The sequence below is a fragment of the Brassica napus genome, chromosome C9 (genome assembly GCF_020379485.1).
Source record: "Brassica napus cultivar Da-Ae chromosome C9, Da-Ae, whole genome shotgun sequence".
NCBI lineage: Eukaryota > Viridiplantae > Streptophyta > Magnoliopsida > Brassicales > Brassicaceae > Brassica > Brassica napus.
In genome coordinates, this window is record NC_063452.1 from 45,976,373 (window position 1) to 45,992,428 (window position 16,056).

Genomic DNA, 16,056 nt, shown 5'->3' on the forward strand with positions numbered 1-16,056 from the left:
CGCTTAAGGTGAATGGGATCAACATCCCTCATCGATCTGTTCGCCGGGTAGGAGGAAGAGTATGGTGAAGAAGCCGCTCGCCTTGATGTGGGTGAAATTCCTGAAGAGTATCTCTGCATGTCTCCTCTCGCTCTGGCGTCTAAGTTCCTCAACGAGAACGTCCTGGCGGCGATCGATCCGTATGGGTCGAACGCTGGTTTGATCGATGCCGGAACTGCTGTTATCCTTCAGACTCAAAGCAGCTCGCAAGGCGAGCCGTCAGCTGAGAGGTTGGCGGTTCCGTTGGTCGAGGGATCGACGGTTCCTCCCGTACTTCCTTCGAGTGATCCTGGTTCAGCTCCCTTAGGAGAAAGCTCTGTTGTTGATGAAGAAGCACCAACTCGAGAGGTCGGTCCTGGCGACGCAGATCCGGTCCTCCCCGCCGAAGGAAGAGAAATGAGACCCGATCTTGATGACCTGGTCGAGTTGTCTGATTCTCCGATCGAAAGAAGCGGTCAGAACGAGTCCAGCGATGGAGCACCTCCTGGAGTAGGGGAAGATCTGAATGCATCATCAGTTGAGAGGGGGGAGTGAGGAAGCGAGGACGCGATTGCCCAAATCCCCGAGGAACCTGAAAGCAGGGCACTGGAGGCTGACCCACCCATTTTCGACGCGGGAGTTGTCGAGAATGCTCTTGATCCTGTTCCTCCACTTTCAGTGGACGACCCTGGCCATGTCGAGGGCTGACTCTTTATGTTTGTTGTAATCTTTTTTAGTTGTTTTGTCTTTTGGCCCTTCGGGGTCTTGTATTGTTGTAACTCTGAACCTCTTTGTTTTGTGGCTTTCTTTTATGTTTTGCACCTTCAGTAAGCCTTATGATCGTTTTTGGACTTAGGAATTTTTCAAACGAAGTTTGCTTTAGTCGTGAAACGAAGCTTCTCGAACTCGGAACTGCCAAAGGTCTTTTGACGAGTCGTCTTGTTTCTGACTTTAGATTTTAACGATTCTAATCTGGCAATATGGTCGGCATCTCGAAGTAACACTCAAGGCTGATCATATGGTTTATCGAGTTTTGACGCGTTGTGCCGTCAGTTCGAGTCATCGAGAAATTAAAATTTTTGATTTCGAAGAGAATCGTTTGTTTTTCGAGCGACAGCGGTTCTCAACCGATCTCAATGTAATACTACAATATTAGGTTGGCCAAATCTAACTTTAAAGGATCATAAGATGATTGAAAGCCATCGTCTCGATCGTATCGGCTGGGACCGTGATACGACCGGGAGTCCCCCGAGGACATGTCTGATCAGGACATGCTCGTTAGTGGGTGCGAGTGCTAGTACGTTCGTCCGAGAGACAGGGTCGTGCTCGTACGTAAGCATCGCCAAAACAGTTCGCACTTCCTCTCGTCGAGGGAATTTGTTTTGATTTTTTGGTTATAGCTGGACCGGTTAAGGCTGCCTACGTACCTCTGGGACAGTATCAAGCCATTCGTAGTTCCTTTTTGATGAGCGAAAGTGGCAGTGGATGGGCATTCACTAGTTTTTTTTTAGGCGAGTGAAAGTGACTGTTTTTCATTCACTCGTTGGTTTTGAGGTCTGATCGAGCTAATGTTGTTATCAAAAGCCGAGTCGCTCGATCGTTAGATACGTTCTCAAGAGTAGTATCTTCGGAGATGCATGGAGTTCCATGCTCTGGGAACAGGTTCGCCTGTTGTTGTCTCGAGTCGTTAGACTTCTGGCTTAATGACTTGAGCGATCTTGTACGGTCCTTCCCAGTTAGTTCCAAGCTTGCCTGCGTTCAGCTCCTTAGTGTTTTTGAACACTTTGCGGAGTACAATATCGCCCAGTTCGAGAGATCGAGACTTGACCTTCTTGTTGTAGTAGCTCTCGATCTGATGCTGATAGTTCTGGATACAGAGCAAGGCTTGGTCGCGTCGTTATTCGATAGCGTCCAGAGCATCGAGCAGCATGTCGCTATTAAGCTCAACATTCTGTGGCATTTTTGACCGACGTAGACTGGTTACGTTCACTTCGGCGGGAGCCATAGCTTCGACTCTGTGGGCCATTGAAAAAGGAGTTGATTTCGTTGCTCCTCGAGGAGTCGTTCTATGCGATCAAAGAACACCGTCGAGTTCATCGGCCCTGCATCCATTTTTCAAGTCGAGGCGTTTCTTTAACCCGTCGATTACGATCTTGTTGGATGCCTCAGCTTGACCGTTGCTCTGCAGGTACCGCAGACTCGATGTGTTGAGTTGGATTCTCCATCTTTCGCAGAACTCACGAAACTTGTTCGATATGAATTGGGAGCCATTGTCAGTCACTATTTCGTATGGTAGGCCGTGGCGACAGATGATGTTTTTCCACACGAACCGTTGAACTTCTTTTTCTGTTATGCTGGCGAAAGCTTCCGCCTCGATCCACTTTGTGAAGTAGTCAGTTAGCACTAGGACGAAGCGTTTCTGTCGAGAGCTTGGCATAGGGCCGATTATGTCCATTCCCCATCGCATAAAAGGGTATGGTGCCGTCATCGTCCGCAGCAGCTCTGTCGGGGAATGGACTGTCGAAGCGTGTCGCTGGCATTGGTCGCATTTTTGAGCGTATGCCTCGCAATCCGCGTTCATTTTTGGTCAGTAAAAGCCGAGGCTTTTGACTTTTAAAGCGAGTGCTCGACCTCCAGAGTGATTTCCTGCAGCGCCTTCATGCGTTTCGGCCATGACAAGATGCGTTTCTTCGCCGTTGATGCACTTCAAGAGTACTTTGGTTGTGGTCCATCGATGGAGTTCTCCATTCAAGACGACGTAGTGGGCACTCCTTGTCTTGAGTCGTCTTGCAATCCATTTCTCGTGAGGTAGCTTTCCATCAACCAGATAGTTGATGAATTCTGTCCTCCAGTCGGTAGCTTCAATTTGTTCCGCTGCGAGGTCCTCGTCCATGGGGATGGCTTCGGTTATGGGTGCTACGACGGTCACTTCGCTAGGTGGGAGCTTTAAGCTTAGCTTGTCGATCTTGTGGATGGGGATGGTCCGTTTCACCTGATCGCGCAGCCTGCTACCCAAGGCGGCGAGGGCGTCGGCGCACATGTTCTCTCCTCTGGGGACTTTGGTGAGTTCGAAGAATTCGAAGTCCTTAGCAAGTGTTTGAACGACTTTAAGGTACGCGTCCATTCGTTCGTTATGAGCATCGTAGTCGCCGCTAAACTGACTGGTGACGAGTTGTGAGTCGCAGTATGCACTAAGGCATTTTGCTTTGACTGCCTTAGCGAGTCGTAGTCCTGCGATCAATGACTCGTATTCTCCTTCATTGTTTGAAGCGGTGAAGCCGAAACTGAACGACTGTCTGATTAGCTCGCCTGTCGGAGACTGCAGCTGGACTCCTGCTCCTGATCCTTTGTTTGTTGACGATCCGTCGACGTGAAGTATCCAATTCTGACTTGGAAGGATTAGGTCTTGCTCTAGCTCTGGTGCGAGCTCGATCAGGAGCGAGGACTTGGGATTTTGCTGCTGTTCGATTTTTGAACACAATGTCGTGCACGCTGAGCTCGATAGCCCACTTGGATAATCGTCCGGACTGGTTGGTGTTTTGCATTACTGTGCGGAGCGGTTGATTTGTTAGTACTTCGATCGTATGCGATTGGAAGTAAGGACGCAGCTTCCTCACTGACGTGATAACTGCAAGAGGCATCTTCTCGAGGGTAGGGTATCGTGTTTCTGGGTCGGTCATTCGCTTGCTCGTGTAGAAGATGGGCTTCTGCTCTCCTCGATCCTCTCAGATAAGGACGCTGCTGACCGCGATGGAGGATACTGCGATACAAAGGGAGAGTGTATCACCGGCTTCTGGTTTCGATAGCACGGGAGGAGTCGTAAGATACTGTTTGAGTTGTCCGAATGCCTCTTCGCACTTCTCCTCCCAGACGAAACGCTTGTTTCCACGCAGTAGCTCGTAAAATGGGAGGAATTTATCTGTGGACCTCGAGATGAAGCGGTTCAATGCTGCAATCCTCCCCGTGAGCCGCTGAACTTCTCTGCTGTTCTTTGGACTAGGGAGATCAAGTATGGCTGTGATCTGCTTAGGATTCGCCTCGATTCCTCGCTGGGTGACGATATATCCCAAGAACTCGCCTGAGATGACGCCGAAGGTGCATTTTGCGGGGTTGAGTTTCATTATGTACTCATTCAGCGTTTTTTGGCATTCTTTTAGATGATTTAGATGGTCCGCCGTATGGAGTGACTTAACCAGCATGTCGTCGATGTAGACCTCCATCGTGTTCCCCAATTTGTCGGCGAACATTCGATTGACGAGTCGTTGGTAAGTCGCACCTTTGTAAGGCCAAATGGCATCACTTTGTAACAGTACGTCCCTCTATCGGTGATGAACGTTGTCTTCTCTCGATCGTCTGGGTACATCATGATTTGATTGTATCCTGAGAAGGCGTCCATGAAAGTCAAGAGCTCGCTTCCGGCGGTCGACTCGACCAGTCGATCGATATGTGGAAGTGGGTAGCTGTCTTTGGGACATGCCTTGTTTAGATCGGTAAAGTCGACGCAGACGCGCCACTTTCCGTTGTTCTTCTTGACGACGACCGGGTTTGCCAACTACTCCGGGTATCGTACTTCGGCGAGTGAACCAGCTGCGAGGAGTCGCTCAACTTCTTCGTTGACGGCCTTGCTTCGTTCGGGGCCAAGCTTGCGTCTCTTTTGGCGAACAGGCTTGATGGTTGGATCTACGTTCAAATCATGAGACGTTATGGCGGGATTTATTCCCCTCATATCTGACGTCGCCCAAGCGAACGTTGATGCGTTCTGCTTCAGAAAGTCGATCATCGCGCGTTGCATTTCTTCGAAGAGAAAGGCGCCGACTCGGACTACTTTGCTTTGGTCTGAGTCGTCGATCGCGACTTTTAGAATCATATCTTTTTGAGGTTGGATTTGCTTTGCTATTGCGTTGATGCGAGGAGTCGATTGTTGCATCTTCACCGTTGCAATCAGTAGATCACGTGCCGCCTGCTGATCCCCGCGAAGTGTCTGCACTGTACCGTTCGGTCATGGGAACTTCACGCACTGATGATACGTCGATGATATTGCCTTCATCGAATGTAACCAGGGGGTCCCGAGGATTGCGTTATATAGAGCCTTTGTTCGGATAACAGAAAACTTGATTGTGCGTGTTACTCCACACGCGTAGACTTGGAGCTTGATCGTTCCGATCATCGTCTCGGAAGCTCCTTTGAATCCGGTGAGGGAGCGAGCCGACGGTTTCATATCGCGCAAATCGACTCCCATCTTATCGAGTGTATCGCGAAAGATCAGATCAATCGAACTGCCAGTATCGACTAGAACTTTGGTGATGTCGCACTTCGCGATTCCTACTTCGACAAGTAGGGGGTCGTTATGAGGTAGGTGAACGCCGATGGCATCGTCAGATGAGAAAGTGATCGAAGGATCATTTTCAGGTTTCGATGTCCATTTCTTCGAGGTTACTGCCTGTCGTCGATGGTCCTTGACTGACCGAACCGAGTCGCCGCAAGGTGGCGAGCCTCCCATAATCACGTTTAAGAAGGGAGCGCGCTCGACCCGTCTGTTTTGTAGACGGACCCTTAGGTCGTTAGACGAGTCCTCGACAATGGGTTCATGTCCGTCACCGTTCTTGGCTTTCGTCACCTCCAGCTTTCGTCGTAAGTCGGAACGTTTAGGTCGGTTGAGCTTGATCCTAAGGTCTTCTGATTTCGAGTTGAGCTGATCGCGCAGGTCGATGACTCGTGGCTTGAGGTGGGGTCGAACACTGGAGTCTTCGACTCTTTTAGCCTTGGACTATTCGATGATCGAGCGAAGATCGTCCTTAAAATTGTGCATGCGGTCGGTTGTTTGCGATTTTCACCTGAGCTTGTTTCTCAAATCATTCGACTCTTCCGGTACGCCGTTCTCACTTGGTCGCTTGTTGGAGTGTTCGTGCGAGTCGCAGACTTTGTTGTCCTCTTCTTCGTCTGAGGAGGAACTCGGTCGTGCGAGGATGACTTGGACACATCGACGGTTACGAGGTTGCTCTTCTTCGATTTGTGCTTCACCCTCGTCTTCGTCCTGCCCCTCTGGTTTGTCATCTTCTCGAGTTTGGGTCGGGCTCCGACCTTGTCTTGATTTTTATGAGCTGTCTTCTCTTTGTTCTTGCTCCAGCTCTTGGCGTTGTTCTGCCTAGACTTGGGGAGCTCGACGTTGGCTGTTCCGTTTTCGTAAGATGAGAAGAGGGCGTCGAGAGGGTGTCGACCAGATGCATGCAGTTCCTCGTGTCGTGCGCCTTGAACTTATGGTAGCTGCACCATAGGTTTGGCTCGGTCGGGCCAGGATTCGAAGTTGAAGGCGCCGAAGAGGTCTGAGGCTTCTCGTCGTTCTCCCAGACGTTCCAACCCTTCTCGCGCACGACGACAGTCGATCCCGGGGGCGGGTTTTATCTTCGACGACATAGACGAAGCTTTTCTGCTGATTAGACTTGTTGCCTGTGGCGTGCTGTCGGGGTTCTTGGCGTGCCTCATGAGCTTTTGGAGCAGTCGTCGATTTAGCGGCCGCATTCATTTTTTTGAGTATCGCTGATGTGTCTTCTTCCGTTCGGATGAAGTTGTTCGACCTTGCGATAGCGTCTTGAAGCGACTTGGTGGGGTTTCTGTAGAGATCCTCTCGAAACAGGGACTTGAAGTAGATGGTATTCATCAACGCGTCAACGGCGATGCTGTCCGTGATATGCACCTTCGAAGCGACAACTTTGAACTTCTCCATGAAGTCGCGGAGAATTTGGTTCGCTCCCTGAGATAGGTTCCAAAGGTCGGATAGGGTCGCTCCTTGTCTCGTAAACATAATGTACTGCTTGAGGAACGCGGACCTCAGGTCGTGAAAGTCGTTGATGGAATCTCGTTCCAATCCAGTGAACCATCCAAGGGCTGGTCCTTGAAGACTCTCGACGAAGAGCCGACAATAACCAGCGTCTCTTTCCTCATCGGAAAAGTTAGTTCGACCCATCGCGATGTTGAATGCGGTGATATGGTCAGTCTGGTCTACCTTTTCGGCGAAAGTCAGAAGGCGGATTTTCTCGGCTGGTTGGTACCGTACGTCGGTGATTCGCCGAGAAAATGAGGTTTTTAGGGTTTCGGCGAGGACGCGTTCGATTAACGGCGCCGAAGTAGGTCCTTCAAGCCTTCGGTCTTTCATGTCCAGGAACGACTGCTTAAGCTCGGCGAGTTCTCGGACGGTAACGAGATCTACGCCATCGGGTGTTTGAACCCGGGCGGCGTTTGTGTTCGTCGTGTTTTCTGCGCCGGCTGTTCGGTAAGTGTCGAACAGCTGTTTTCGGACCGTCGAGGCCGGATCTCCTGAGTTTCCGGCAAAAGGAGCCAAGATGGCGGCGATGGCGGCGAGTTGTTCGTTCGTCGCCTTCTGGACGGCGTCTTGCTGTGCCATCCTCTCGAGTATGGTATCTGCGAAGGCCGCTGCTGTCGGAGCGCCTTCAGTCATAGGTGAGTCGTCATCGGACGGCGAGTCAGATCGAGCCATGATCTTTGTTGACGCTACTCTATCTGCCCCACAGTGGGCGCCAACTGTTTGAACTGAGACTGTCGATAAACTAGTAAAGAGAAAAGGACGAGTTCTTGTCGGTGGGTCAAGACAAAGACGTGTTTTATTAGATCAAGTGAACGCTCAGTCGTATTACAAGGAGGGGAAAACAAGGAAATGAACCAGCGAAAGCTGGTTTGCCGGAGAATACAAGTCGGTGAGAATAAGATGTAAAACCCTAGTTTCTAGCCGAAAGTAAGTGTGTGGTGATTTGCGGATCCCTTCATCGTTGTCTCTCCTCCTCCTTTTATAGACGGTCTTCTGTTGACCTAATTCGACTTGACCTAACGGGCCTTCTCGACGATTGGGCCGAGGTGTCGGGCCGCTGAACCGAGTTGTCGAATCGAAGACTTTCGGTCGTTCGCTCTGCCGGCTAAAAGTAGTCCGAAGTCGAGTCGACTACTAGCTCGCGAGTCGACGAGACGAGCTCATCTGTTTTGATCATGTATCAGAACAATCATCATGTGGGCCTTTTGGTAGGTCATGCTCATACCCAACACTACACAGACTTTACAGAGTACTCACCATTCCGCGTATATAGACAACACAAAATAAGACAGACGACGATGTAACAACAATATTCATATAAATCTATTTTGTGAATCGTCTTTCCTTCTCAACTATTATGTCAATAGTTTGACCAACATTAGTGATTTTATCATACACAGAACATCATTTGGAATCGGAACGCATATCATACAGTAACAAAGCTAACATCCTTCGTATCTCATTGTTCCTAAGATGTGTCTTATCATTGGCAACAAACACTTGGACTTCTTCTTCTTCCTCTCTTTTAACCCGAATCCAACTGCATCCAGGCTGTTTCTTCAACCCTTTAGCTTTCATCATCTCTCTCATCTTCACAACTTCATCCCAACTTCCTTCACCTGCATACGCGTTGGATATCGTCACATAGTTCCCGGAGTTATCAGGTTCTGATTCCAACAGCTGCCTTGATAAGTAGTCCACAAGCTCAGTCTTATGTTCCTTGTTGCAAGTAGCTAACAAGGACTGGATCATTCTTGCATCTGGCTCGTATGGCATTTCCTCCATTAACCGTAAGGCCTTTTCTGTTTCTCCAGCTGATGCAAGAAGATCTACCATTAGTCCATAATGTTCCAAGCATGGTTTCACGCCATGCTTTGAAACCATATCAGAGAAAATTTCGATGGCTTGGTTAATATCTCCAGCGTGGTTACAAGCAGATAAGATGTTTGTGAATGTTATGTTGTCTGGTTTGATGCCCATATCTTCCAAGCTTCCGTACAGAGCGATTGCTTCTTCCACGTTACCATACAATGCATACGCCGAGATCATGGCATTGTAGAGAGGCAACTCGCTGAATAACTTTCTTCGGAAAACCTTCTCCGCTTTGCTTATATCTCCACATTTAGCATACATGTCAACCAACGAAGTCTCGATCGAAACGGAAGAGGAATGCAGCCGATTTCTTATGATGTATCCATGTACTGATCTTCCGAAATGCAATGATGCTAGATTTGCGCAAGCAGAGAGTGCGACGGTGATGCTAAAGACATTTGGTCTCATCCCGGATTCTTGCATCTTTCTCAGATAATGAATTGCCTCCTCACTGCAACCATTTTGCACCAAACCGTTCATCATAGTGGTCCAGGAGACTATAGTCGGAACTATGCCTGAAGATTGCATCTGCAAGAACATTTCCTTGGCCTCATCTACCTGACCGCTCCTGAAAAGACTTAGAATGATCAAATTCCATGTTATCACATTTGGTGGTACACTCTCTAGCTGCATCTCATAGAACAATCTCAAAGCCTCTCCGCTAAGACCAGACTCTGCGCAAGCTGCAAGTAATGTGTTCCACAGTATCAAGTCCTTTTGTACTGTGGAATCAAACACTTTCTTAGCATCAACAATACTACCACACTTGGCATACATATCAACAACGGCACTGGCTAAGACGATATCAGATTCAAAACTGTGTCTGATGCAATAACACTGCACCTCTTTCCCGAGTTTTGAGTTCTGAGTACGTGCAGCTGCCGACATTAACGTCGATAAAGTGACGCAATCGAACTTCAGCTTCTCTAGTCTCATCAACTGGCACATGCGGATAGCATCTTCCACCAGCCCTTGTTGAACATACCCGGAAATAAGCAGATTCCATGTCACCACATCTTTCCCAATCATTCGATCAAACACCATCTCAGCATAATCGATCAAACCAACCTTGCAATAGAAATTCAATATCGACGTTCCAAGTATATTATCAAGCTCTAACCCATTCACAACAGCAACGGCATGAGATTGTTTCCCCTCTTCAACCCCACCCATATTAGCAGAAGCAGACAAGCAAGTCGAGACAGTGACACGCGTGGGCTCAACACCTTCCTCCCTCATATCACACATAAGCCGAATCGCTTCCTCGTTCATCCCATTTTGCACATAACCGACCATCAACGCATTCCAAGCAACAACATTTCTCTCAGGAATTTCATCGAACACCTTCCTCGCATCATCCAAAACCCCGCACTTCCCATACATATCCGCCAAGCTACTCGCCACGAACACACAATCGTCAAGACCAGATTTTGCCACGTACCCATGAAGCCCTCTCCCAAACCCACTCCACTGCAACGCACCGCACGCTTTACAAACATTCGGCACCACGAAATTATCTGGAAAAATCTCGTCTTTAAGCATCTCAACGAAACCCATCAAAGCTCCTTCGACGAGTCCCATCCTGCATTTCACGCCGATGATCGCCGCCCAAGAGAACACGTTACGAACCCTCAGTTTCGAGAAGTGGACCTCAGCGATCTCCAGAGCATCGCATTTCGCGTAGAAGATCACCAGTTTGGTCTCGATGTACTCGTTTTTGGCGTAGAAGTCGCCGTTCTTCAAGATACGAGCGTGGATTTGCTGCCCCGTGTGGAAGTCTCTCTCGTAAACGCACCCTTGAAGGATTTCGCCGTATATCTCGGGACCGATACGTACATTTCTGAAGTCCATCTCCGTGACTAAGCTCAGAGCTTCTTTGATCTCGCCGTTTTTGCATAGAGACGAAACGCTGTGAAAGTAAGGATTACGAGGTTGATCATCGTGAGGTTTTCTTGATACTGAATGTGGAAGTTTGATCGGGATAGTGCTGAAAGGAAGAGAAGCCATTCATGCCTCTCTGATAACCTCTGATGTCCGAAGAAGATAACAGAGTAGAGTGATGATAAATTCTTTTCTCTTCTATTTTCGAGTCCACGTAATTAATTATTATGTTTTATCTTTTATCGATTTTTTTTTCTCGTGAAGGATCAGATCACCACCGTTGATTAGCCTTGATAGATTTTCACCTCGTGTGATTTAGAATGACGTGGACAGTAGTGATCTGTTACCACCCCTATTCGAAAGCACGGCTGTGTAGATGTTGTCCGGAAGTTGACCGCGGCGATTATGCCCAAATCGGTGTAGTCAAGCATTAACCCGCGTAAGAACGCCTAATTTCCGCTTTGACCTTCTAATCCAGCGTTAACCGCTTAAGTTTTTTTTTTCGTCCGTGTAAGTTAAAACACGGTTGATTATTTTTTACTCATTATTGACAGATTTTTTTGTAGTTATTCATTACTAAATAATTATAATTAGTTATCAAACCCAAAACAAACACATACATACTACATTTAAAGATTTTTTTCGTACTAAACCTACCATTTACGAATCAAAAAAACACTGTTTAAAATTATATATAAAAAATATATATAATGATGTCTAAGAACTTGTATCATCATGTTTAAAATTAGTTAAATATATTATAAATATATTAAATTGTATTTAAAACTAGGCTCCGCGTAATCTCTGAATTTTTGGGTTGCCACACGACTAGCGCGTAGCGTAGTTCTGAACAGGGGTTACCACACAATGCACTATGTCCCAACCGGTTTTTGATTTGATCTCGGTTTAGTTTTTGTTGGGAAAAGATCATATGATATGATCATTTTGCAACATTTTAAAAGCTAATGTTTATATAAAAATCATAAGTGATTCATAGTGGAGTAGATTTGCCTCTTTCTACAAAATTTAAAATATATTTGCTTCTTTTCTTGATCTACAAGTCTACAGTCAAACGTATAAAGCTTTTGATTTATTTATATTTTGTTCCTAGGTCTGAAATAACAACAAGAGAAAGAAGGTGGCTTTTGACAGAACGAAAACCTATGCATGCCCTAGAAGACAACAAAAGCACAAGATAACAAAAGCATCAAAGCATAAACCGGCAAGGAACAAGAAGCATAGTAAGCCACCGCTGCTACAGTTCCGCCACCTCCAGCTCCTTGGCCGCCACCGCTTTGATCTCCTCCGCCGAGAGTACCGTAAGGATAAGGAGGAGTGTAAAAGTAAGGATACGGAGGAGAATAATACGTAGACTGTGGTGGTTGGTTGCAACAGCCTGTTGGAGGAACAGGAGGGCATTGAGAACGCGGCGGTTGGGGTGGTGAAGACGGCGAAGGCGGTGGAGGAGGATTACCAGATGGAGAGTAGCCTGAAGAGGAAGGTGGTTGAGGCGGTTGGTTACATGGGTAAGGAGAGCAGAGACCAGAGTTTGAATCCGAAGCTGAGATTAGATTGACAAAGCTGAGAAGGGATATATAAAAGATAATAGAGAAAGAAGCTTGAAGAGACAACATGGTGATGACTTAGCTTGAGAAGATGAGTTTGGTCTGTGGTTTGCAAGCTGAGATCAGTATTATAGTAAAAATAGCTGATTTATTTGCCTGTGTTTCGTATTATCTGCCGCATGGCATAACACATGTCGTAAGTTTTGGAGAATTTCTGAAGAAACGTTTGTGTCTTTTTAATGGATGCAGACAAAAAATGGTGTGTCATGTAATGAAGTGGAATTTTGTATAGCTGTACCAAACTCATCAAAAAAGAAGAAGATGTGTTATAGGTAACTTGAGTTTCAAGATGAGTGTGAAAAGACGTGTAGTCAGTGACTTATGGACTATACATCATCGAGTATGAGTATACTCATCTAAACCGGAGTCTACCAAAACTATCAACCATGATTAGAAGTGAAGCAAAGAAAAGACTAATGATACAATTATAATTTGATAGACAGAACCAAACCAAACTATGGTTTTAAGTTCAACATGTTATTCTCCAAAACTAAATACCCCAAGAAAATCAAGAACATCGTCCAACTCGAGAGACAAAAAGTAGTTATCATCTTGGCTTTTGTTTTTGTCATTTTAAGCCCTTAGCTCAGGGAAACTTGAGTACCTCCATCTTCCGTCATGTAAATCGGTAATCCCCCACAAGATAATGGATCCTAAAAGAAAAAAGAAACTAACATGATAAATCATTTTGACTGCAAGTACAATCTTATCTTAGATAAACTAAAAAACTGAAGACTCCTGACTAAACCACAAAACAATCCATCACATAAACTTTCTCTAGTCCCAGACTTGAGAGAGTTAATTAACCATGCTTCTTCAAAAAGCACTTCATAAGAAAACATGACAATCAACAGACGAAATGAATTCTCCTGCAGAAAAACATCATTAGACTAACATCTCTTTTTCTGGTTAAGAAGAAAGAAAAAAGGAAAGAAAAAAAGAAGACTAACATATAACTTTCATCTAATCCAGAAAATATAGCAATGTCATGTAGTGTAATATTCTCGAGAGACTTTTCAAAAAAAAAAAAAAACAAATATAGAATGAGTAGAATCAAAGACAAAACTCGGTTCATATAACAAGAAAGCAGCATTTCCAAATGGTGCTCTAAGAGACTACATATATGTTCTAGGAATGTACTTGTTTGTTTACCTCCTCACAGATCCAAAAACACTGAGAGTGCGGCAAGGCTGGAGTAAAACCTAGCCACGTACTAGCATGACTTGTAGTAGCTTAGCTGCTCCAACTCTAATACTCAGGTTCATGATAATCTAATTTACTCCAATAATATTCAGCTCAAGAAAAGTTCTTCAAGGTCCCCAACTCGAAGCTACGAAGATTACATCAGATATGAACACTGATTCTGGATCACATGGTGGATCTTGTTAATCTTGAACACAGAGGATCAAGGAAAATTAGTTGTTCTACTCATAGAGAATCTGTTTCTTCAAATCCTCCCAGTGTTTAGGCCCATCAGGGTGGCGGTTTACATAGTGAGACACAAAATGTTTGTCCGAGCACCCAAGCAAACTGCTAATTGCCTTTACTTTACCTTCCATAAACGGAATCATCCCCAATCTGAGCTTCATCCGCTGGAGAGTAAACACTAGACACGAAGGGAATGTCACAAAGATCGAAAACGGATAACCAAGCTCGTTGACAATGTAGTTAACCTTCGCTTCCAGGAGATCAGACGCTTGACACAGGATCTGAGGGAAAGCGTTCACCATATTTCGGACATCCTTCTCATTCAGACCCAAACTCACAAGGAAATCGAATCTTTGTTGTAGTTCTGATCCTCTCCCACGGAACTTCTTGACAGCTCGCTCCATCTCCTCCGAGTTCTGGTCGTATCCGAGGTTGATCAAGAACTGTGTCTTCATTAACCTCGACGTTTCCTCTTCCCCTGTAGGAGGTAGCGGCTGCACCTTTAAACCCATAGTCCATTTTTTCATCACCTCTGGGTTTTCTTGTATGACTTGACAAAGCCGCCTAGTCCCAACGCTCAGTCTATCGAGTAAGGTTCTGGGTTTCTTCAAAGAACATGCACCAAGCCAAGAGGAGTGAGAACGAAAAATCTTACCAATCTCATCACACTCCATCTTGATCTTCTTCAGGAACAAGAAGCAATGCCTTAGATTCAAAACACATTTCTTCACCTCGATTTCCGGGAACTTTAGAAAAAAAGAAGAGAGTTCACTCTTAGATGACCCAAGCTTGGTTAGAAACCCACCTAGAAACAGAGTCCATTCCCCTGAATCCTCAAAAACAAGTCTTGGGTGCTTCTTGAGTAACTCACGTAACTCACTGTCATTGAAACATAAATCTCTAAGCAAGCTTAACACCCTGTGCATAGACCTCCAATCATAAGACTCATCCTCCTCCTCTGACAAGTTCTCATTAACCCACTCAACCCCAACCCCCACCGTTTTTAGAATCTCTAAAGCCTTACCCACTTCAACGTTCATGTCCCCAACGAGTATCCTCGGGCTACACACAATAATCCTCGATACAAACGACTTACTCAACCCCAAATCCTCAAAAGCCTTAATCTTTGAAGCTAAAACCCCGGTCTCATACCCAAAAACTCCCCTAGCTTCCTTAAAGATCTTCCCCATCTGCTTCAAACCAATCCCATAGATCCAAAAAGTATTGTAATTCTCAAGCAGAAAAGCATCTTCATTCAAAAACATCTTATCACTAGGAAGCAGATGATTGTACTCCGATGGCTTCAAGCCTAGACTCTCAAAGAAAGGCTCGAACTCGTTTATGGGATGGAACCGTAGAAACCTAGTGATCGACAGAGCGATGTCAGCATCATCATCGGGAGTGTCACAATCCAGCTTCTCTAAGAGATTATCGTTGAAAAGAGGCGCGTTCTTGCTCATACTCTCTGCGACTAGAAACTGTAACCCTCTCGTGATGTAGAAGTAATCTAACATCGCGGCCTGAGCCTTTCTCTGATTCTCGATTCGTGTTCTAACGCTGTGTTTCTCGCCGGCGATGGCGGTGGCGAAATATCTCGGATTGAAGAAGGGTTTAATATGAGTTTCTGGAGGGGCCTGTAATACCCGTTTGATAAGGGAGAAGAAGAATCTAGGGTTTCGAATTCGAGACATTACCTCCTTCCTTTCGAGTTGCGGTAGTTCTCTCTGTTCTGAAAGAGACACTAGACTAAGGCCTGCGCTTTTGACCTGAACCGGACCACAATAGACGGAAGAGACAGTAGTGCAGGCCAGCGGTTTTGATCTGAACCGGACCACAATTATCCGGTTTTGGTTCATATTCGATTTAAGTTCTAAACCGATCGACACATTTCTAAAAAGTATTTTGGTTTTTGATTCGGTTTGTTTATTTTTTATATACGAAAGGACAAATCACTTAGACAATCAGGTTTTGACAAATGTAATTATTTTACAAAATTTCAAAAATTAAGAAAATCCAGATTAAAACACATTTTATTGATTTCCAATATTTTTCAAACCGTAAAAGAAAAAAACAAGTTCCTATATTTTCTCAGAGTATCAAAAGTACACATGAACACGTTCGATTATAAAGATCAGTAACTCCCAATATCAACTGCTCCATCTCGTATATAACATTCATTCAACTATATTTTTTTCTAATATTTTGTTTTTGTCTTCTTCTTCTCTCAATTGTTTCGTTTTTAGTTTTGTTTTGTTTTGAGTGTGGTAACGAGTTATTCTACTATTGCTCTTAGCACTTTTCTATATTCTGCAGATTAATTTTCACAGAAAGATGGAACACCAGACTTCTCTTCGCAAAATTACCATCAGAAGATTGAAGTTATTCTATCTTTGTTGTTTGTGAATGAGT

At 45.5% G+C, this 16,056-nt stretch overlaps 3 protein-coding genes across 3 annotated transcripts; all 3 read right to left on the bottom strand.

The window, feature by feature from the left end:
• Positions 1 to 8,140: 8,140 nt before the first annotated feature.
• Positions 8,141 to 10,810, bottom strand: LOC106390890 (pentatricopeptide repeat-containing protein At5g55740, chloroplastic-like). Its single transcript, XM_013831433.3, has one exon. It carries the CDS (start codon positions 10,718 to 10,720, stop codon positions 8,246 to 8,248), a length of 2,475 nt encoding a protein of 824 aa, XP_013686887.1. The 5' UTR covers positions 10,721 to 10,810; the 3' UTR covers positions 8,141 to 8,245.
• Positions 10,811 to 11,665: 855 nt separating this feature from the next.
• Positions 11,666 to 12,293, bottom strand: LOC106450349 (sulfated surface glycoprotein 185-like). The gene has a single exon (XM_013892000.2). The coding sequence runs from the start codon at positions 12,226 to 12,228 to the stop codon at positions 11,767 to 11,769; it is 462 nt and encodes a 153-aa protein (XP_013747454.2). The 5' UTR covers positions 12,229 to 12,293; the 3' UTR covers positions 11,666 to 11,766.
• Positions 12,294 to 12,627: 334 nt separating this feature from the next.
• On the bottom strand, positions 12,628 to 15,812 carry LOC106448989 (transcription termination factor MTEF18, mitochondrial-like). The gene is made up of 2 exons (XM_013890798.3): positions 13,372 to 15,812; positions 12,628 to 12,872 (listed from the first exon to the last, which is right to left on the bottom strand). Exon 1 carries the CDS (start codon positions 15,501 to 15,503, stop codon positions 13,644 to 13,646), a length of 1,860 nt encoding a protein of 619 aa, XP_013746252.3. The 5' UTR covers positions 15,504 to 15,812; the 3' UTR covers positions 12,628 to 12,872; positions 13,372 to 13,643.
• Between the last annotated feature and the right edge of the window lie 244 nt (positions 15,813 to 16,056).